Source organism: Mercenaria mercenaria, chromosome 15 (genome assembly GCF_021730395.1).
Source record: "Mercenaria mercenaria strain notata chromosome 15, MADL_Memer_1, whole genome shotgun sequence".
Classification (NCBI taxonomy): Eukaryota; Metazoa; Mollusca; class Bivalvia; order Venerida; family Veneridae; genus Mercenaria; species Mercenaria mercenaria.
The window spans coordinates 55,712,203-55,734,894 of record NC_069375.1 but is presented as its reverse complement, the minus strand read 5'-3'; the positions used below and the strand labels follow the sequence as shown (position 1 = coordinate 55,734,894).

Below are 22,692 nucleotides of genomic sequence, written 5' to 3'. Positions count from 1 at the left end.
TTACATAATATACATATTTCTTACGTAAATCATCAGCCGATATTATCCGAATTCTAGATCCTCCTTAGTATATGAACTCGCTCAAAGGTCATTTTTGAAGGTCAAAGTATATTCATACAGGTTGGGTAATTATTATTGTCCGTAAGTATTGGCCTGACACTCATGAATATTCCGTATATTTCCATTGACCGAATTAATAAGCCACATAATTTAGGTATTCCAATGACCTTGACCTTTTATGTCAACAAATATGCGGCGGCCGATTGAAATTAGAAAGTTCCGCTCGCTGAAAAATTCAGAAATACACTCGTGAATTCTCTGTTGGAAAAGACATGTTCACAACAAATAAATTTGGCGGTGAATCTTTGCTGTAATTTAATGAAGTAGACAGTTGGAAATGAATGTCAATTTTCATAAATACAGCAGCAAACAAAAAGATTTTTTACAGATGATTGATTACCTCGAAAGTATTTAATTATTACAAACCTATCCCTTTGTTGGAAGGAGTGGCTTCCCTTCTGTTTACATTTTCCTGGCATCAGGAAAAAAAATAGGAGAAACACTTGTATGGAGCAGAAATCTTTCTTGTAAGACCTCTCCATTTTTATAAGACATCCATATAATTTTATATAAATACAAGCACAATAATTATAATATACAAAAGCAGTACATCTCCTTGCACCATAAAGGCGAGCCACATGCACTGCACCTTGTGTCAAATTCAAGGGATATTCTTTACTAGTGCATTAGGTTAAACATATTTATTTTCGTCAGTGCATGTACAAATAATTTTGTATATTTTAGACAATATTTCATTAAATCACGCTAGCATAGATTTTCTTTTTCGAAGAAGTGATCGATGTTGCATTTCTATTTCCATTAATCAAGACATCACGTGTTTTAGACTTTTCTTATATTGCAGTTCTATAAAATTAAGTTGATTTTTTTTGCTGTGCATTTTATTGAATTTGACACAAGGACATGTTGAACGTCCAAAGTGAGCAAGTATTATATGTAATTCTAACACGATCCGCAGCAGTTGCTATATAAACATATAGCGAAATCGCCTATACATGAATCTACGATAAAATATAGCTCTTCCATTCCGCCCTACGATTGTAACACGACTGAGATTCTAGTCTGCTTCCGTTATATACCGACTAAATACTCGACTTTTTCAGTGTTATGTAGTAGTAATAAAAAGTACATCAAATTTTCTGAAACAAACAATATCTAACTGATGAATTTATTTGTTTATATTTTACCGTAAGAATATGTTTCAGCCCAGTAAGTTTCAACTTCAACACCAGTGCATCTATGTCTGGTCGTGTGTGTAGTTTACAATTTCTGCGTTGTAGGCACCACAAATGTCAACTAAATTCTACTTTGACAGTAAATAAATTATAATTAATTTTCCAATCTTCCAGACTCAAGTTTTTACGTGTTTATATGCCTTCGCAATGTTCTGGCGTGTATGTTTCAGTGCCATCATGTAGGTGACGTGTACTATTTTTAGAAACTGCATATATAAACCTTGAATTAAGTATTTACCTCTGATTTCTATATCCGACCTTTGATGTTATTGAAAATAACATTTTCACGGCAATAACTACTTAATACTTTAATTAAAATTTACTGAATATCGGAAAATTCCGTTTGATGCAACGCTTTCCAATCGTGGGGAGGTTTTTATAATAGCATATGGCCAGCCGAATGACAATCGCGCTAAAATGTTGTGCTGTAAAATGCGAAGAATTTACGTGGTTAGAATCGAAATAATAAATATGTTCCAATAATTTTATCAGTTAATAAAATATGGGCAGTCGTTCGGATGCGAATATTAAATCACTCGTGCTACGCACTCGTGATTTAATTATTACGCATCCGAACTCCTGCCCATATTTTATTAACTGATAAAATATAGGCACATATTTATTATTTCTTAAACATCCGTTATCAAGTAAACGTTAAATACAATGGTTAATCTATGGAAGAACATCAATGACTGAATATATAGAATCACCCTTGTAGTCTTCCTACACATAAAGCAGGTTGAAAGCATGTAATTTTTTAAATATGCAAAAATGAAACACAATTGATTGATTCGTGCAATTTTTGTATACTTGTCCAGTATGGCATTCAATAAAGTGTTAAATAATGCTCTGAACATTATTTTCATAGTTATTAAAAAGTATTATCAAGATGTTATATGTATTACTTTTGTGCAATTTTGCTCATTAATGATTAAACCAATATCGAAGCCATATCGATGAACCGGTATTTATTTTTGATATTGATCCGATATTCCACCGATATAAGACATAAATACAGTTTATCTGATTCTGTCAAAAACAAATTCGGAGCGATATTACCATACCGAGCCGATATTGAAAACCATTTCGATCAGATATTGGTCTGACATACGTAATGCTTGCCGGTTTAGACTTTTAAATGCGTTTTGTTCAGAAATATCTTTGAATAATAGCCTGTAACTAATTTGACTGTTAAGGATTTGACATAAGTATGTTGTTCATCCACATCAATCTTTTTTTCAGGTGACATAATGCTCTACTACTTAGTTTTAGCTGTAATATTGTTGTTTGGAGCATTTTACATGTTTCACCGAAGAATCAGCTTCAAAGGGAACATCATCCCGGGTCCGAGAGGACTTCCACTTATCGGTTGTGCACTAGAAATAAACGAGGAAAATTTATGCTCGAAACTAACAGGGTATGCGGAGACATTCGGGGACATTTTTCGGTTTAGAATATTTTCAGATAACCTTATTGTGTTGAACAGTCCTGCAATCATACAAACAGCATTTTTGGACGAAAAATTCAAGCGACACTTTAACGATCGGCCTAGAATGTTTTACGGTGAATATTTTCGTTGTCATCACCAAACAGTAGGATCTGTACCAGAGGGATTTGGAATGTTTCACAAAACATCAAGAAGGCATTTGGAAAAGGCGGTATATGCATATGGCAGTGGACTGATGGACCTGGAGAAAAATGTTATGTTTGAAATGGATCTCCTAGTTAAGAGGATAGAAGAAATGCCAGGCATGACGTTTCAATGTATGGATGTTTTCAGTCGGTCACTATCAAACGTTATTTCTCTGTTAGTAAGTTGTGTATACTATTCTGTCTTTATTATACAATCCAGCATAAGATTCAAAGGGCATCTGCTTTCCTTCAAGCACAATGACTTTCTTCTTTGACGTTTGAACTAAATATTCTGTCTCAGCTAACGGTTTATAATAGTTAATTGAGAAACGCATTTTGTGTCAAATAAATATAAGACTTTTAAATATCAATTAGGGTTCGATACCACATCAAATATTTATTTTTTTATTGTAAGAAATGGTGTTCAGGTTAAAGAGGTAAACATTTGTTTGATAGAAGTTTAAGATTATGTCATAGGTACATTTATGATAGATACTCCGCAACTATGTTAATAAGTAGTACAAATACATTTTGAAATTTCTTGTATGTACATTTTCAGTTTAGTGGGGAACTTATACACGATGATGATCCAGACAGAGACATTTTCTTGCAGCATACAGAAGGGGCTATATTCTTCCTAAACTCGGCAGTAAACTCCGTTATGACATCACTTCCATTTCTACGATTTCTTCCAGGGAAATTTAGAGAAATGTACATAAAAACTGAAACTGTGAATGGCAGAATTAAACAAAAATACTTCCATGATATAAAGGTATGCTTTTAGAAAACAGATTTTCATATACAAAATCAAAGCCTTGAAATGTCTGATGGTTGCGGGTTTCTGGTAGTTTTATTTTCTGTTTAAATGCCAGTCTATGAATGTGCATGAATGAGAAACAAATACAAATTTAATGTGCCTCATATCTAAGATGAACTCTGCCTGACCCACTGGTGATGTAACTATAGACTGGAATACCTTATCATTTATAGATCATCATTTATAGATCTTATATAATCTAAATGGTCAGTGTGAGTGGATACAGGTTGAATAAGAACTGCTTGTTCATTGATAATTCATCCACATTGTTCATGAATGGGACTATTTTGTGTAGCACATGAACATCCTTTGGATGTGATTTGGAATCAAATAAAGATGCTATGATTGTCAGAAATACACTTTAACTTTGGTAGCGGGATAAACCCGCAACCAATAAAAACATTATCATCTCAACGGCTTATTCAGTATAAGATTTACTACGATTCAGAGTTAAGATGAACAATGGCGTCGACCTAAGTGATTAAAATCCAAGAATCTACACAACAGACCATGGTAAATCGTTCGATAAAAGCCTGTATTTACTGCAGCTCATAGTCTATTATTTTCTTTAAACTGGATTTTATCTACATGTCCTGTTATAATGCATCAATTTTAGCTTCATGACTTCCTTGTAATGACATTGACATATTACACATTCTATATGCCATATTCTGCTGTAACTTTATATGATAAAATAGAATTGTGTATAAAGACATTAATTCGTTAGGATGTATGAATATAATATACTTAAGAATTAGATGCTTTCTTTTTGTGTTTGGACATATAACCACAATTAGACTTCTTGCAAATACATTAATCATGCTTGCTATTTTTTGATGATTTGCTGGATATCCTTATGTGTTTTATTCCCGTAAAAAGTCACAAGAACTAACACCAAGTCATTATATCTACATTTTACAGTTGCTTATTATAGAAAACAATCTTAAATCATGTAACAATTTAATCTTCAACTATCGGTCTTTACAATGAATATACTGAACAACCAAACAGACCCAAGGTAAATCGCAAAGCTATGTTGATTTAATTTTGATCTTTATTGTGATAAAAAGAAGTTTCAGTGGTCATTGAATGTTCTTTATGAAATTCTGATTTCCGATTTTTGAAGATTTTTTGAACGACGGCATTTTGTTTCATTATTTTTTGTGAACGACACTAGATGTCAGTTGGTCGCCCTTTTTATTATTACACCAATATTATTTATACGAGAATAAAAGCTATAATTATGTTTCTATACATTCAATATACAATTTGAATGTAAATATAAATTATAAATATATACATGTAGTATATATAGGCTGTTACAAAGAAATATGTTTTGGATTGACGTCAATTCGTTTTTATTGAAAGAAAGATATACGTTTTTATGTTTAATACTAGAACACCTATGTTCCTGGAAAACACCGAGGAATCGTTGATTTCTATATTGAAGAACAGAGAAAAGAGCGAGAGAGCGGAAATGATGTTTTTTTCACTGATGAAAGAATCATGGTGCAGATTGAAGAAATTGTAGATGCAGGTGACCGCAATAATTTGTCTTAACTCTTGTGTACTTGATGAAATCTCAAGTGTTTTTTGTTTAAGAGTAGTTTGTCAAAGAGGGCTGAACCGTCGACGGGCGCATGATATGCAGAGGTTACTGTTGTTAGTAAGTTTGTTCCTTCGCTGCTAATTTAAAACAATGGAATAATTGCTTACCTGGATTAGTGAAGAAATCAAACAAGTGGTATATTAAAAATAATTTAGAACCAAAATATGAAATAATGTCATTTGCAACTGATAAAACTTCAGATTATGTAGGTCAGCGTAACAGTTCTTCCTTTAACTGAGGCATACCTCTTTGGAGAAAATTATTTATTTCTCTATAGATTCTGTTAGATGTAGGATACACAGTTGTTAATTGGGAAAACAATTTAGTCATAGGGTTACCAACTGGGGCCCAATCCAGCTATACAAGTTCTTTAAGTACGGTTTTACCCAAGACAGAAATCAAAAGAAAATTATTATGTACCTCATTCTAAAGATTTCTATCAGTATAATGCAAGTGCTAGTACATATTTAAAAAAAAATAGCGATTTCCAACTTTATTAGATATCATTACAAAAGAAGTTTCTTATGAACCTTTTGCAGGAATCACCACTTCAAGCATATTTCTTTCTAACTCGATACTTGTGTTAATGAACTATCCGGAGGTTCAAAACAAGATACAAGCAGAAATTGACACGGTTATTGGAAAGGATCGGCCTCCTACTTACACGGATAGGAACAATTGTCGTTATCTTCAGGCGTTTGAGATGGAGATACACAGATATCTTACCATTGCCCCATTCTTACTTCCTCATCTCTGTCAAGACCATATAGAGTTTATGGGATATGACATTGAACCAAACAGCCTGGTAAGATATTTTCAAAAGCTGAACAGCAATATATCACCATTAGAAGAGAAATGGTCCTTAGAAAAAATGCTTAGCTTAAAGAGAGATCAGTGATAATTAAGCAAGTTTGGTTCATACTGACTTGAAGACGACTGCAAAGTTATGTACATATTTACAACTGTTACATAAACTTTTGTAGAATTTACAGACTAATTCGTATCTTAGTTAGGTTACAAGTCACACCAACACAATATAGGCCATACTAGCCATCCCGAGACATTTCCACGGCAGAGGAAGACAACTGGCGCCCATTATGGAATTACATTCTCACGGGCGGGTACTTATTTAGAACCACTGACTTTCCGTAAGCTAGCTGCATGGCTTCCTCACATGAATAGTTCTACAAGCAACATTTCAAACCCACGTCGGTAAGGGACAAGTAATTCAAAGTCAGAATAAAGAACTTGTTTACACAAATATTAAAGCTGTCGATTGTCATGTCAAGAATAATTATACCTCTATAATTTCTGCCTGTATTTCACAAGTAAATAAGAACAGACAGAAAAACATTCTATATTGTACGTTTTGTATTGTGTTTCCGGACTACATTCATTTGATATGCATGACTAGACACAGTTCTATAAATAGTGCTATTTTAACATCGAAAAACATTGTAGCTAGATATGGGATTTTGTATTGGGCTTTCGTAGATTTTGCAAGATCGGATCACTTCCACGCGCCTCGTGAGATCCGATCTGGCAAAATAAACTCGAGCCGAATGCAACATTCCAGATCGAGCTACTATTATAGTAACCCAATTATGTTTTCCAGATCCTGGCAAATGTATGGTATGTTCATCATGACAAAGAGGTTTGGGGAGACCCTTGGACTTTCAGACCAGAGAGGTTCCTGAATGATAACGGAGAGCTCTTACCGAGAGAACATAAACTGCGCAAAAGGTAAACAATTACATAAATTTCTATTTGTAATAATTTCGCGCAAATATTTATGCTTTTTACATGTGACATTAACATTAAAGTTATTTATACGCTAAATTTTAAGTGTGAATATTCTAATGTAGACATTTACATGAATTAAGCACTAATCATTAATTTGATATATGACATTTATAATTTTGATTGTATAACATGTACAACCCTTCCATGTATCCATGTATATATGACTTAAGACAAAAGATTTAGGTATTTAAATACGATATTTTTATAGAGTAAAACCTGCAAATGTTTCAAATGCATGCGTGATCTCGTTAACAAGTCAAGCGATGACAAATAATCTTTTGCACATCTTTCGTATATCATAATTCAGTCTACATTCTCAAGGTTAACTTTCAATCAACTAAAATATCATTACCATAAAGTAAGACTCCCCCTTCAGTGCTGAGAGGCCGCTGCCTTCGAAATGATAGCCCCTTACCGATGTGAGTTCGAAGCCTTGCTTGCAATTTATAATTCTTCGTATGAAGAAGCCGTCCAGCTGGCAGATGGTTGGTGGCTCTACCTAGGTGCACACCAATGTCTTTATCAATGTTCGGCGCAGAAGCTGAGCTAGATAAAACATATTTTTTTCTAATTTTCTTTCGCTTTTACCATCTCAACAAATCCATTACACGGTGGGGAAACCAAGAATGCAACGTCATAAAAAAGCAGCGCAAATGAGCTGACCACACACAAATTTACGTCGATTCAGGTAAGAAAAGTCTTGTAACTTTTTTATTACTGCAGCTTTCGCCTCGAGATAAAGAGCACCGTACCCGGCCTGGAGTATACTATTCTGCGGTAGTGTTCCATATTGTATGTATAGCTTGGTTTTTGCTCGAAAACGCGAACAGTTGGCAAAGAGGGTATGAGCTGTACCACACTTTTGTCTAAGAAAGTGAGTTTTGATCGTATTTTCGTGAAATGAGGACAGACTGACGCTCATTTAATATCAGTGACTAGCATAATAGTCAACCATTGTTTTATTTTGCAATTTACAAGGATATCTGACGATATTTTATTCAAAACAAACAACATTATTGAAATGAGAACGTCCACACTGACGACTTTGTTGGAGAACATCCACACTCTTCATTACCATTATTGCAGTTATGCTTCCAAAAAGCTGTTTCTTAGGCAGTCAAGCTACGTTGTTCAACAACAAATGTTGTTTATACATACAATCAGCAGTTCAAACCATTTACCGCGAGGCTGTAGACCAGTTAGAATAGACCATTAATCATTGTGTATAGTGTGGCATAAGGACACTGTGTTCAGATTGATTGCATCTTAGGAAAAACATTATTTTAAGATAACAAGACAAATTCGCATAAAGTCCTGCACACAAAGTTTAAAAGCAAATAAAAGATTGAAATAATTATTGTATTGTTATTTTGTTTATAACTATATCCATCCCAAAGTGCATAAAACACGGATAGTTAGTACTTTAACTAAATATTATAACTGTAAGATATTTTAAATCTTATTTCAGCAAATGGAAGTCTCCTTCAAATATCACATACAATCCAACCTTATACATAAAAGGGCATTATCACTTAAGGTGATTATGCACATTTGATAAACCGGCAGAAAGGCATACAATGTATTATCATTACGTAGACTAAAGCCTGGGTTCTGCATACGGAACCGAAATTTATTTATTGAATGACAATCCCATGACAACAATATTACATTTCTAAAGATAAAACATGATATTAAAATTGTTCAAACATTAAATAGTTCTAAACAGTGTCTTTAAGTCAGCTTGAAATGCGCTGATCTCTTAAAATAAAGGCAACGTCTATAGCCTAGTGGTAGAGCGTCCGCTTCGGGTGCGCGATGTCGTGGGTTCGATCCTTGGCCGCGTCATACCAAAGAGCAGAAAAAGCACATGACACTATCGATTTACTTTTGCCAAAAGTTGCAAGTTTATTCTATAATTCGGAGTTTAATCCAGTTTAAAATCAGTGAAGAAAAAAAAATGGATCCGAACTTGTAGAACTACCATAAGCATCATACGGGAAAGATTTTCATGTTACGCCTTAAAATTTCGTCAGTATTTATACACCTTTCCACACTCCTCACATCCTTGATTTTCTCTCTGCTGTGACGTCTAAGTGTTCTCGCAGAGCAGGTTTACCGGCTGAAGCTTAGCCCCTAATATCGCACTTCAATCAAATGCTGATTTATTAAAATAAATTTCCCATAATTTGAAATGTACTGCAATGCTATTGGACAAAAAATAATTTCAAACACTAAATACTGTTCAAACTGTTTTATAGAGTTTGAGCCGTATTGTTCGTTAATAGTAGTTCAGCCCGGAAAATTGTAAGGGTGTTTAAGTATAGATTTGTGGTTTGGCAAAAGAAATTTACATATACTTAGTTATCTCGCGTATGTAATTGGTGCCAAAATAATTTAAATGGGGGGAGAAGTTTTATTTTTCTAATTATTGGCTAACCTGTTATGTGTTTAAAATTATTTTTTGTTTACATATTTAAGCTCCGCGTACAGTATGTGACTTACCGGGTTAATAAACGATTGGAAGTAAATGTTGATTTACCAAAATTAATTTCCCCATAATTCCAAAAATACTACAATGACAGCGGAGAAAAATAATTCCAAACACTAACAAGAGTGCCAGAATGTCACAATATACGCCCGTCACAGCAAATTTCTTTACTCTAGCACCTGTATTTGCAAATGGAATTTTAATTTTGTGGTTGTTTAGTAATCATTGTAAGTCTTTTGTTTTTAGTCCACAAAAAAACTCCTTACCAGGTAGAGATGCCTTAAAATACACCTAAAATTGGAAAGTAACATCTATGTTGTACCAAACAAAAGTGGTCTTATTTTTTCCCTACGGTCAGATATAAGAAATTACAATATAAGTTATTTATAGCAACAACTAAGGTAAGTTAATGTTAAAAAAATCCAAAAAAAAAAAAAAAATTGTAAGTCCACACAAAAATCTTTACCAGGTAGAGATTGGTCAAAATACACCTCAAAATTGGATGTAGCGTGCATGTTGTACTACAGAAAAGTGGTCTCGATTTTTCCCTACGACTAGTAATGAAAAAGTTACAATATAAGCTATTTATAGTAACAACAAAGGGAAGTAATTCTAAAGAAGGGAAACATATGACACTTCGTCTCATGATGGTGTATAATTGTGCCAAGTAACAACAAAATCCCTCCATGCATGAAGAAGAAATCCTCCGGACAAAGTCATTCTTGTATCTGACCTTTGGCCTCTAAGTGTGACCTTGACCTTAGACCAAGGGACCTGGTTCTTGCGCATGACACTCCGTCTCGTGGTGGTGAACATTTGTGCCAAGTTATATCAAAATCCCTCTATGCATGAAGAAGAAATGCTCCAGACAAGGTTTTCATTCTTGAATCCTTAGACCTCTAAGTGTGACCTTGACCTTAGACCTAGGTACCTGGTTCTTGCGCATGACACTCCACTTTGTGGTGGTAAACATTTATGCCAAGTTATATCAAAATCCCTCAATGCATGAAGAAGATATGCTCCGGACAAAGTTTTCTTTCTTGTATCCTTTGACCTCTAAGTGTGACCTTGACCTTAGACCTGGGGACCTCGTTCTTGCACATGACACTCCGTCTTATGATGATGAACCATTGTGCCAACTTTCATCAAAATCTCTCCATGCATGAAGAAGATATGCTCCGGACAAAGTCATTCATGAATTTGACCTTCGACCTCCAAGTGTGACCTTGACCTTAGACCTAGGGACCTGGATCTTGCGCATGACACTCCGTCTCATGGTGGTGAACAATTGTGCCAAGTTTCATCATAAACCCTCCATGCATGTAGAAGATATGTTCCGGACAAAGTCTGTGGACGCCACCCGCGCGCCCATCTGCCCGCCAGGGGCATTCCCATAATACGTCCCGTTTTCCAAACGGGCGTATAAAATGGTGGAAAAAAGATTTATGTTTTCTTTTCCATTTTTATATTATATATTATATTATATATAACACGATCTTATTCATGTAGAATCTACACTACTGAATATTTATATAGATCAAACGCCCTATATGGATTGCAACAATATTTTCAAATTGACATTATTAAATTTATGTCATAAAAAGAAATAAATACTGTCATCCGAAACAAAATAACGAATGACGCGCAGATTGCATGCAGTGAAACTTATCACTTTTACTTTACTTTTTTACATGTCAGATTTTAAAACAAAAACGGTTTTGTCTTAGATTTTTCTAAATAGTGCATGATAATAGTGTGGATGTTCTCCAACAAAGTCGTCAGTGTGGATGTTCTCATTTTAATAATGTTGTTTGTTTTGAACAAAATATCGTCAGATATCCTTAATAATAGCAAAATAAAACAATGATTGGCTATTATGCTAGTCACAGATATTAAATGAGCGTCAAATCTGTCCTCATTTCACGAAAATACGGTCAAAACTCACTTTCTTAGACAAAAGTGTGGTACAGCTCATACCCTCTTTGCGAACTGTTAGCGTTTTCAAGCAAAAACCAAGCTATACGTACAATATGGAACACTACCGCAGAATAGTATACTCCAGGCCGGGTACGGTGCTCTTTATCTCGAGTCGAAAGCTGCAGTAATAAAAAAGTTACAAGACTTTTTTGACCTGAATCGACGTAAATTTGTGTGTGGTCAGCTCATTTGCGCTGGGTTTTGATGACGTTGCATTCTTGGTTTCCCCACCGTGCATTATTCAGAATCTGAATAGCCTCAGGAGTCGCTTTCTATGACAAAACAAAAGACATGACTTGGGTCTTCCTTCAAAATCAAATATCCTGTAAAATCATTTAATTATGTGGGCATGAAATTTCGTGGTTTTGGTCAAAATGGCAATTTCGTGAGGATATGAATTCGTGGATTTGAACTTATGAACATAAAATGAATAGGAATTTTATTTGTTAGTTGGGATTAAATTTCGTGGATTTACACAACCACGAAATCCACGAAAATTTGTCCCCCACGAATATTAATGATTTCAGAGTAGTTCCTTTGAGTCGGTAAATATTGAGAATACTACCTTATGAAATAACATGTCACAGAATTCATAGAAATGAGCCTTGTCTTTAAAACAATCGTCTGAGATTGATATCTAGTATATAAAAATATGTTCATTTTAATAATAGATACGATATGTATGCATCATTAAACTGAACAGATTCCCTTAATTCTAGATCGTACTTTGCAGTTTTTATAACTGAATTTTGATATCACTGTATCTACTTCAAATGTTAAAATATTGTACTGAAAAATAGATAAAAATATAATTATCATTTTAATATAGTAAAACATACATACGATAACGATCAGTTTTTTACCGCAAATGTCGAAAAAACTTAGACGAATGCATTACTTACTAGAGGGCGTGGCCGCACTTGTGGCCTAAGATATAAAGCACAGCCCGTAGAATGCTGAATTTGTGATGCGTGCCTGTTGAAAGTGTTGAAATCCCAGATTCGCGTCTTTTAAGAGTAAAAGGTTGGTTTGAAAAATTATTTTATCTGCCAGATAGTACTAGTTGCCACACAGCGGACAGTTAACATATTTATTGCCTAAAAATACCTAATTCACAGATTGTAATCACGCGAAGAAATGGCTTTGGATGAGGTTTAGTAACGGATTTATAAGTGTTACGGATTTCATGACGATTTCTGTTATTTTATACTGTTATAGGAAACGGTAGTAGATTGGCACAGAATCAATAGTGTACTTATTTTTGATAACATAATATTATTTTGCATAAGCATTGAACTGATTATGTAAATAGCAAAATACATGTAATGTCATATTTTATTATTATTTATCAGATTTTTATAGCGCTCATTTCATCCTTAAAATAAACGTTCAAAAGCGCTGTACAAACTACATATAACAGAATGTTATGGACAAACAGTACAACATAAAATTATATTAAAAAAGATACCAGCATTAAAATTATCAGAGGAAGTTAACTAAAAACCGGTTTGACTAATGCATATTAATTATACAAGGTATTATAAAAAAAACAACAATAAATTACAGTAAAATAACAACAGTCTTACCACAGCTTGTTTCCCAGTGCAAAGTTAGTTTCCATCATGTCCCATAGATCTTGATGAAAAAGTGTGTTTTAATGATATTTTAAAAACATCCAAAATTTTAGCATCTGTAATGGTAGCCGGAAGAACATTTAATAACTTCGGTGCAACTGATGAAAAACTACGGTCAACGTACCTCACAGTTTTGCTTTTTGGAACAATTAGTTGTTTTGAATTGTTCTTAGATCTCAGATTTGTTACTGGTTGATAGAGTTCTACCAAGTATTTTACATAGATGCTTTCTTGCTTTACGTCAAAAAATATTATATCTTAAACAATGTTGCAGCCTAGACTGTACCGAATGACTTGTGGAGTCTCAATTCATTTTAGTTGAGAGAGGTTCTATAAGCATTATTACGCTTACCAAATTAGAATTCAAAGCATAGCCTTTCAATTTAGATCATTATTAGTGAAATAGTTGTTTTGTGTCAGCCACCACGGTCATAATCACCTTCAAGACGAACAAGGAATTTATCTGTTTTAAAGCAAACAAACTTGAACAAACCTTGATTTACAGAAATTGTTTCAAATGTATTCTGTGTTGTATCTATATACAGTATAAGATACAAATTATCTCTTACTAAGTGTATACTGCGAAAATTCTATTCAACGTCTCAGTGTCGAAATGACCACTTTCAGTAATAACTGGAGTATCAAATTAAAATTCAAAGCAAAGGATTTCAATTGTGATAAATATAAGTGAAATAGCCGTTTTGTGTCTGCCACAAATGAATATACATGTGCCTTGATTTTACAGATATTGCTTAACATTTCTTTTGTGTTGCATCTATACACATTATATGAATTATTGAAATAATTTAACAACTCTATCGCAATCAAAATCTGTCAGTTTTAAACATTAGATTTATCCTGCAGTCAGCGTTACATAGTCATTGACAGTACAATGACATTAAGATCGATGCAAATGAGTCATTCTATAGGACGTGAAAATGCACCATAGCCTTTAAGCTTTATTTTGATTCTGATGATTTCAATATATTTGCCTTTGAATTTATATACATTGTGTAAGAATAATTAAATTGAAGTACGCTGCTTTTTTGCTTTACATCAATTTTATATCTTAAACATATGTTGTAGCCTAGAGTGTATTCGATGATTTTTCGAGTCTCAGTTTATTTTAATTGGCAGAAGTTGAGGGCCATTGTTGTCTCTTAAATGGCACGGATTTCATGTGACACGGACTTCTGTCTACAATATGACTGATATATATATATATATATATATATATATATATATATATATATATATATATATATATATATATATATATATATATATATATATATTAGAAATGTAGGTATTTTAGACAGTTTTTTATTGAATATTTTCCTCTGATACATGAGACAGATATTCCATGTATCAGTAAGTTACCAACACTTTTTCAGTTAATGTTGTTGACAGTTCGGACCCGAAAACATTCTCTGAATGATATTTTACGATTGCTTTCTGATTTTTTGTTGGCATTTATATAGAATCTCTATGATCGGGGACTTGTCAATTACTTGGATGTTTGACAGAATAATTCCCGGAATTACGACAACTTTCTCTTCACGCAAACACTTCACATCTGGACAGTAAAAGTTGTTATATTTTGTTTCTTGATTTAAATCCGTATGAAGTTAATAATTTATGTTACCTTACCGACAGTTTTTAAACCGTCCTTGACACGGATGGAGTTTGTACAAAATAGGGCTGAATTTCATAACGTAGGAAAACCACAGGGTTGCAAAATGTATTTGATCTGCTTCAAAATGGTCTACCAAAACAAGTTTTAGCATGCGAATTCCATTCCTGCGTCCCTTGTCTTTTCGACAAAATTTTTCATAACCTGCGAAAGCTACACTTTTTATTTCAAAACCCACAAACAGACTAAAGAAGACGCAACTCCATCAACATTGTCAGTAAATGTCTACTTGTGGATTTTGACGAGTGACCACCTTGAAGCTGAAATGCGGAACCAGATAAGACCCATTGAAAGGCTTTCAGTGTAGTTGTCAGAGGATAATGCCTGTATGGCTATCCCTGTTTCATGTAAAGTTCATCCTACTCATGGGATGCCTGAAAGCTGTAGGTAAGGTAGCAAAATACGTTAATACGGATTTGATACAAGAATCAAAATCCGTCAGCTTTAATTGTCCTGGGGCAAAACGTTTGTGTGAACAGAAAAGGCTAAATAATTTCGGTTATTCTTCCATGACGGAAAATATACCACTGACAAAAGCCAGAGTATACAAGTCATGTATAGATGCTGGTTAAAGACTTAGAAGGAAATGATAAAATATCGGTGAGAGATTTTATTCAGGTAGGACTGTCACCAACGTTAACTAAAAACAGTGAACGAGTCGTCGGTAACTTACTGATACATGACATCACAGACAAATTTGCTATAAAGACATTTTCAAAATTATCCATAGTTTCTAAAATATATACATCACTGTAGAGTAGACAGAAATCAGTATCATAAAAATGAGTCGTCATGAAATCCGTAACATTTAAGAGACAAAATGGCATGAGTATTTTTATATTGATATTTTCACAATCTGTTCAATGAAAGACACTTTTAGGCCAAATAACACTCTATTATCAACTTATCAACAAAAATTAAATATTAAACAGATATAAGTTCTGTAAAATGCCATCCTACTTTCGTCTTTTATAAGAAAACCTCCATAAAATCCGTGACTCTGTTACAAAGGGGCGTCAGAAACCATTTATCCGTATGCCCGACACCCGTAATCGTGGTAATTGTTATTGTAAACTGATATTAGGTCTAATTTTTGCTATACCAATGTTTGACGTAGCTAACATAATTTCAAATAAAGAACTAATATCATTTGCATTTCCAGTCTTTTGCCATTTGGTTGCGGACAACGTCAGTGCACCGGTGAAATGTTTGCCCAAACGCGCATCTTTCTGTACTTGGCAACCTTGTTGCAGCGCTGGTCCTTTGAATTCCAAAATGGCAATGAGAGGAGTTGTGATCCAAGAACACCTGGCTGTTTCGATATGGTTGGCTTAATCAAGCCAATGCCATTTGCCTGTAAGGCTAAAGAGCGCTACAAACAGTAAAAAGACAGGGGTAGAGATGTAACACATGTTTGAAAAAAGAAACTGGTATAATATGAATTATATAACCTGTTACTACTCATAAGAACTGTACTTGTGAAATATGCATTATCTTTATAATAGGGCAGTTACAATGCAATAGAGGTACAATGCGGACGGTTATCTAGCTTAAATAAATATTTGAAGAGCCGATGGACGAGTTTTACAAGGATTTTGCAGCTGTATTCGAGTCTAAATATATCAATATTTTACCAACCATTACTAAATAACCTTTATAATATTATAATCATGCTTATTTTTCTTGGTAAAAAATAAATGAAGAGAGTTCCAATCCTCAATTGGCCTTTACCATTTAAACTAGGTTCTGTCGAAGTAACAAGAGATTCATGAGAAATGGTTTGCAGGTTTCACTTCTTTTGAAGCTTTTACTTTTAAATAATTTAAATGAAGGTTTTACTTTGTCTACATCTACATCTACAGTGTACTGCCCAACAATCAATACTGATTATAACTGGGAGGCGCTTGTCAGGGACAGACTTAAAAAGATGAGCTAGCTCATTAGGTGCAAATATAAAAAGAACTACAATAATTATTACTAAGATTAAAAACATAGGTATAGATTAGAAAGTTATAGTTGCCAGCTAATAAAATCAAGCTGGGACTGGACTGTAATTATAGGGGATGACCATTCCAGGAACGATTTTTTTCCTGGAAAGAAAGGAGTAGGAATGATATTGCGTATGAGATTGTGGGATCAAGTAGTTCAGGTTCCTTGTAGTATGAGATGATTATGGTCAACTGCAATAAGTCTGTACTTTATTTTTAAACAAATGAGGGAAATTTTTTATACGGCGTTGTTCAAGACATTGCCAGTTGAGGTATTTAAGCATTGGGGTGACGTTGCTTATTTGACCATATTGGTTACATACGTATCGAACTGCAGATCGTTGTTCTCGTTCAGTTTTGTATGTAAGGGATTTTTGTTAAGGGAGCAGTATTCAAGCTGTGGGCGGACATTGAAATTGTAAGCTGTTTCTTTTACTTTTACTTTTACTTTATCCGGTGGCCACTAAGTCAAGCGGAACCCGTTGGACAAACTTGAAAGATTCATCTGACTAGCTAATGTTAACATATATCATTTAGTTCTACAAAAGACTCTCTAGATGTTTATTACTTTCTTTTGCTTGCTTAGTGCAGTCAAGAAAATATGAGCCGTGCCATGGGAAAACCAACATAGTGGGTATGCGACCAGCATGGATCCAGACCAGCCTGCGCATCCGCGCAGTCTGGTCAGGATCCATGCTGTTCGCTAATAGTTTCTCCAATTCCAATAGGCTTTAAAAGCGAACAGCATGGAGCCTGACCAGACTGCGCGGATGCGCAGGCTGGTCTGGATCCATGCTGGTCGCATACCCACTATGTTGGTTTTGTCATGGCACGGCTCATATATCATTTGAAAAACTTGAGTAATTTCATACAAAGATTATCCTGAAAAATTGTGATTAACGTTTATCGGTTGTCTTATGAAAAGATGTGGGGTCGTACATAAGTGCAATAGATTACAGAATTGTAATTATGTACATGTATAAAGACCATTGTATGTTTCCGCTCTTTATGTCGCTTTTAGTTAAATCAATATTAAGTGAACGTGTTTGCTCAGAAAGCGGGACTAATAAGAAACCCGACATGGGCGAAATTTATCATTTTCTTCGAAGTGGCAAGTGCCTTATTTTAGCTTGCGATTATTTATTGGATTTCTCTATAGAGACCGTTGAATATGGAACTCTGTAATTCAATAGATATGGTCAACAATCCACTTGAGCTTTCCATTTGCGCATGCAATCTGGTGATTTTTTAACTAATCGCAACTATGTGTCACCGTAATGTGATGTTTCCACACAATTTATAGTAAGTTATAAGGAGACATCGTGGCAAAAGAGCAGAATGTAAGCTTCCTATAAAGGTCGCGGATTAGAATCATTCCAGCAGAATGACAGTTATATGCGTTGATCTTGACCTTACAAGCATCATGGCTATTACCCTTTGACAATCAAAATTTAACAAAAAGCAGAATAAACCTTAGCGCTAAACGTCGTTGAATCTGGTAACCTGTCATTAGTATGATGTTTGTAGAGTTTGTAGTTATAGGGAAAACTGTGATGATTTCGTAAACTATACAAATCAAGAACTTGCGGCAGATACATACCTAGGTTCAGTAATAAGACTGATTGAAATATGCGCGTCTTAACGAAGAGCTTTTACACTGTAGGTGGATTCTAATTTATGAATAATATCTCTGTTGTGAAATGTTTCATCTTGCCGACAGTTTTTAAAATTAGTAAACGAAATGTCTTGAAATATGATATAATGATAGACAGCAGCGAAAGGAAGTGAAAACTACATATCTTTATCTGTATATCTTTATGTTTGAATTGTTCTCCTAAAATTTTGTAATTTCCTTTTCCGTGTATAAGGATCATCTACTGTAGGGTTTAATGTTAATTAGCTATGGTTGAGAATCCGTTGTCAGTACTGAGAACACTTAATCTTTACCAAAGCATCAACACGCAAGGGCTTATGTATTGACAATATAGACAATATTGTGAGACATGATGCCTCACGACCTTGTTTTGATGCAATTGTTTTGCATTGTTTTTACGGCCTATCAGTAGTTTTTTATTTTTGATGTTAAATTGTCAGGCTATCTTTCAGCTACTTTTTAATCACAGTTCATTGTTCTGTAACATTTCTAGGTATTGACAGATAACCAGTCGCATTGTTAAATTGTTGTTTACTAAATTATATTTCAAAATGTTAGAACTCTAGTTAGTGAAACTGTAATTCTAGCTTTCACGGGGATTCTTTATAAAAGTACGCAATGTCAGCCCGAGTTATTCAACAGTTCAATAAACAGTCAACAATCAACAATCACCTGCTGTATTAAATTGAATCGATGTTTTCATGTAATGTCCATTGTTGACTTTTTAAAGCTTCATAAAATATTTTGTCAGTTGAAATTTTGACAGTTGTCAACCATCTTGGATTTTTATAGGTATGCACCGGGTGACTAAATCTCGTACACGCGGACCGAAATCGTTTCATATTCTGCAAAAATAGTTAGCTTTTTATTGTCAAGTACTTGGCATGTAGTGTTGATTCGTAGCGTTCTATATTGTTTTATTATTTATTTTTGTCCGACTTCGGTTGTTTACACTAGTTTAGAGGTTAAACTCCGCCTTATATGCATATAAGGAAATGTTCGTCATGGTCGGCCGAAGAAAGTTCGTAGCATCAACTCGGTTACGGATCTGTCCGGGTATTTCCGACTTTGGCCTTATTTAGATTTGGTAATACATCCTCATTTGCATACCATGCATACCACAAAGGTTAATTATTAGAACGATAGAATCATCACTTTGCCATTCAGTTATAATTAATAGTTATTGTTAAGGCTTCCCATAAATAAAAGTTGTTTGAAGCCGAAAGGAACGTTGTCAGTAGTTTATTTTAAACTTTGAAATAAATTTGAACTCGGGCGCTACCAGCCTTTTAACTCAGGCGCTACCAGCCTTGTCTTAGGCGCTACCAGCCTATAGGGTCGCGACCAGACCCTAGTTTATTCAACACATTGCTTATCCCCCGAAAATAAATAACCTTGTAGTATTTCAATTGGTGGACTTAGTCCCCAGACTGTAGTCCCCTTGCCAATGGTCTGTTTAATTTAACATTTGTTAAGTTCAGTAAAGTACAGTAACAGTGACCAGGGTGGGGGGGCACTACAATACTATATGTATGTATCCAACTGTAGGCTAAACGGGCATCTAGTTATTGATAAAATGTCAAAGGTCTACCGCCGAATCGATGGATAGATGGACACACAGACACGAACAAATATACAGCTACTCTTCTTCTTGGGTCAGGGTGGGGAAATCATTATCATTATTTTCATCACGTGTACAAAACCGGCACTCTTTGGAATATGTGAATGATATATTTATTTTAAATGGTTTTTATATAGGTACATAATAACTTTCAACTACCAAAATATATCAATAAATGCACAAAAAAATGGTGAGAAACTATTTTATTCAGTTAACAATACAACATAAATAGCAATATTGGATAATTCAATTCTGTAAGAAATGTAAACAATTCTTCTAATGCTTTGTGGCATTTTGTAAAGAGATAATCATGTCTGAATATGATTGATTATTTTGATTTTATCAAAAGTCTGCTTTGCCATACATAAATAGCTATATGATGTTTTGGCTTTTAACATTTCAAGTAGAGTAATGACACATGAATATAATATTAATAAATCATTACAATTAAAACTCTAGAACTTATGTTTTTGTAACATCTGCAATGTAACCTTCATTCTGATTTGAAGGTTGTTCCTCGTTTGAATCTATTCGTATATACTGTGCGGCAACAGTGCTTTGTAAATATGCTTAGAGGTAACAACTGAATTCTAGCAATCTGACAATATTTACTAGACAGTTATGTTTGATTATATCCGTCATGCATTGTGTAAAAAGCGCAAATAAAGAGAGTAAGTCAAAGATATCCATTACCATATCTTACACATTAGATCTGTATTTTTCAGTTTATATAAATTCTAAAGTAAATATTTCTTTTGACCTTTCCACAGAAAATGCACCCACAATAGATATAATTTAAACAGTATATACGTATTAGATCTAAACAACCAAAGGTAATTCTAAGGATCTGACCTTAAGATAAACGCCAGAATATGAAAATATCAAATATTTTCCATGTGATAAATGTCTTCGATATCTTTCTGTAAAAGTGTTAAAGACTGCACGAGTGTTTGTGTCAACATTCTACCAAAAGTTAAAGGAATCAAATCGTATTCATTTAGTATTTACTAACAAATGAATTTCAAAGTTATTTCTAAATTTCGCCAACTTGAAAACTGACCTAATCTTGAGGTTGTGTTCCTTTAGCTAAACAACAACACTGATAAGTTTGTTATTAATTGAAACCATACGTATTAGTATGTATTATTACTATGAAATAAATATACAAAGAGCTTCTTGAAAAAGAACATTACTGTTACCTAGCTTTAAAAAGTTTGTTTATCTCAATGTCTGATCTGATCTGCTTTGCTTTCATTGGTGTAATATCACGAAGACACAATTATAGTTGTATGAAAACTTTTCAGCTTTCATGGTGGAAGAAAACCCCAGGTGGCTCTTCGTACATTATTTCAAGCATAACCTTAATCATGCTGGACACGACTGATTCTGCCTTTGCGTCCAATGTATATTATGATCAGCCTGTACATCCTTAATCTCAGCAAGTCATATTACAGAATTATGTCAGCACAGTAACACTGGTCTTATCTTATTAACTGTTAGAACTCTACATATGTAGACATGAAATATTGATACACTAAAATGGTAACGATAATTATTATTCAAATGCACAGACATTTAACACCTCTTAACATACATGGAAATAACAATCTTGTGTCTAAAACTTCCATAAGATTAAAGACAATGTTAATCTGCTAATTTGCAGAGAGTTCTCATTAAAAGATTGCATGAAGGGACCAGATATGAGTAAAGCATTCACTGATCACAACACCACGGTGAAGAGTTTTAAATATAAACACACACATATTCAGGTGCGAATACATCTTTAGAATATAAACTAGACAAACTGATCATACATGCAACAGCAATGATATAATATAAAGCTCACAAACATTAAAACACTGGATTTCATATAGTATATATAGTAGAACTATAGAAAATGTTAAGTTATATATATGTGTGTGTGTGTGTGTGTATAAAAATAAATTCAATGAATAAAAAGTTAGAGTATTACCCATATATAATATACATACATTTATACAAATTACATGCCAAAATAAAGATATTAAACACTCATATTTTTTTCGACAAATAATGATTACTCTAGATACAAATTTATTTGCGTATAATATGTTCACCGCAACATGTAGATTTTATAAATGATTGATTCATTCACTGCAGGTCATTTATATAGTGACATGTTCATTGAAGAGGATCTTCCACTCCACATAATTATATTTTACTGAGCTATATGCAGTGGAGTTATATGTTCATTTTATACTTCATACGTAGTCAATGGAGATATTTGTTCATTTTCATCCCTTTTGTGACATTAAGCTTTACCATATGCAGGGTTGCTGTTGCCCTGAAAAAATCCAAATGGTAAACTCTAAAAATATATATACATGATTCACATCTTTATTTATTTACCAGACCTATATCTTTTGCCCTCAGAAATTAGTTTATAAAGGATATTTGTTTGTTTTCAGAGTGATATCGAAATGT

The 22,692-nt window shown here is 33.8% G+C and overlaps 2 protein-coding genes across 2 annotated transcripts in view; one reads left to right on the top strand and one right to left on the bottom strand.

The window, feature by feature from the left end:
- The first annotated feature begins 2,561 nt into the window (after positions 1 to 2,561).
- LOC123555164 (cytochrome P450 2D14-like) lies at positions 2,562 to 20,887 on the top strand. Its single transcript, XM_045345826.2, has 6 exons — positions 2,562 to 3,124; positions 3,505 to 3,717; positions 5,161 to 5,299; positions 5,911 to 6,176; positions 6,987 to 7,114; positions 16,129 to 20,887. Exons 1-6 carry the CDS (start codon positions 2,564 to 2,566, stop codon positions 16,349 to 16,351), a joined length of 1,530 nt encoding a protein of 509 aa, XP_045201761.2. The 5' UTR covers positions 2,562 to 2,563; the 3' UTR covers positions 16,352 to 20,887.
- LOC123555153 (uncharacterized) overlaps positions 20,418 to 22,692 on the bottom strand; it is a 92,055-nt gene continuing 89,780 nt past the window's right edge. Inside the window, exon 60 of the mRNA XM_053525307.1 lies at positions 20,418 to 22,552. Within this exon, the coding sequence (XP_053381282.1) occupies positions 22,520 to 22,552 (33 nt within the window). The 3' untranslated portion in view covers positions 20,418 to 22,519. The remainder of the gene's footprint in view (positions 22,553 to 22,692) is intronic.

Coding starts and splice junctions, on each gene's coding strand:
- LOC123555164 (XM_045345826.2), top strand. CDS start 2,564: ATGCTCTACTACTTAGTTTTAGCTGTAATATTGTTGTTTGGAGCATTT. Junction 5,300..5,910: donor TGAAGAAATTGTAGATGCAG/GTGACCGCAATA, acceptor AACCTTTTGCAG/GAATCACCACTTCAAGCATA. Junction 7,115..16,128: donor GAACATAAACTGCGCAAAAG/GTAAACAATTAC, acceptor TTGCATTTCCAG/TCTTTTGCCATTTGGTTGCG.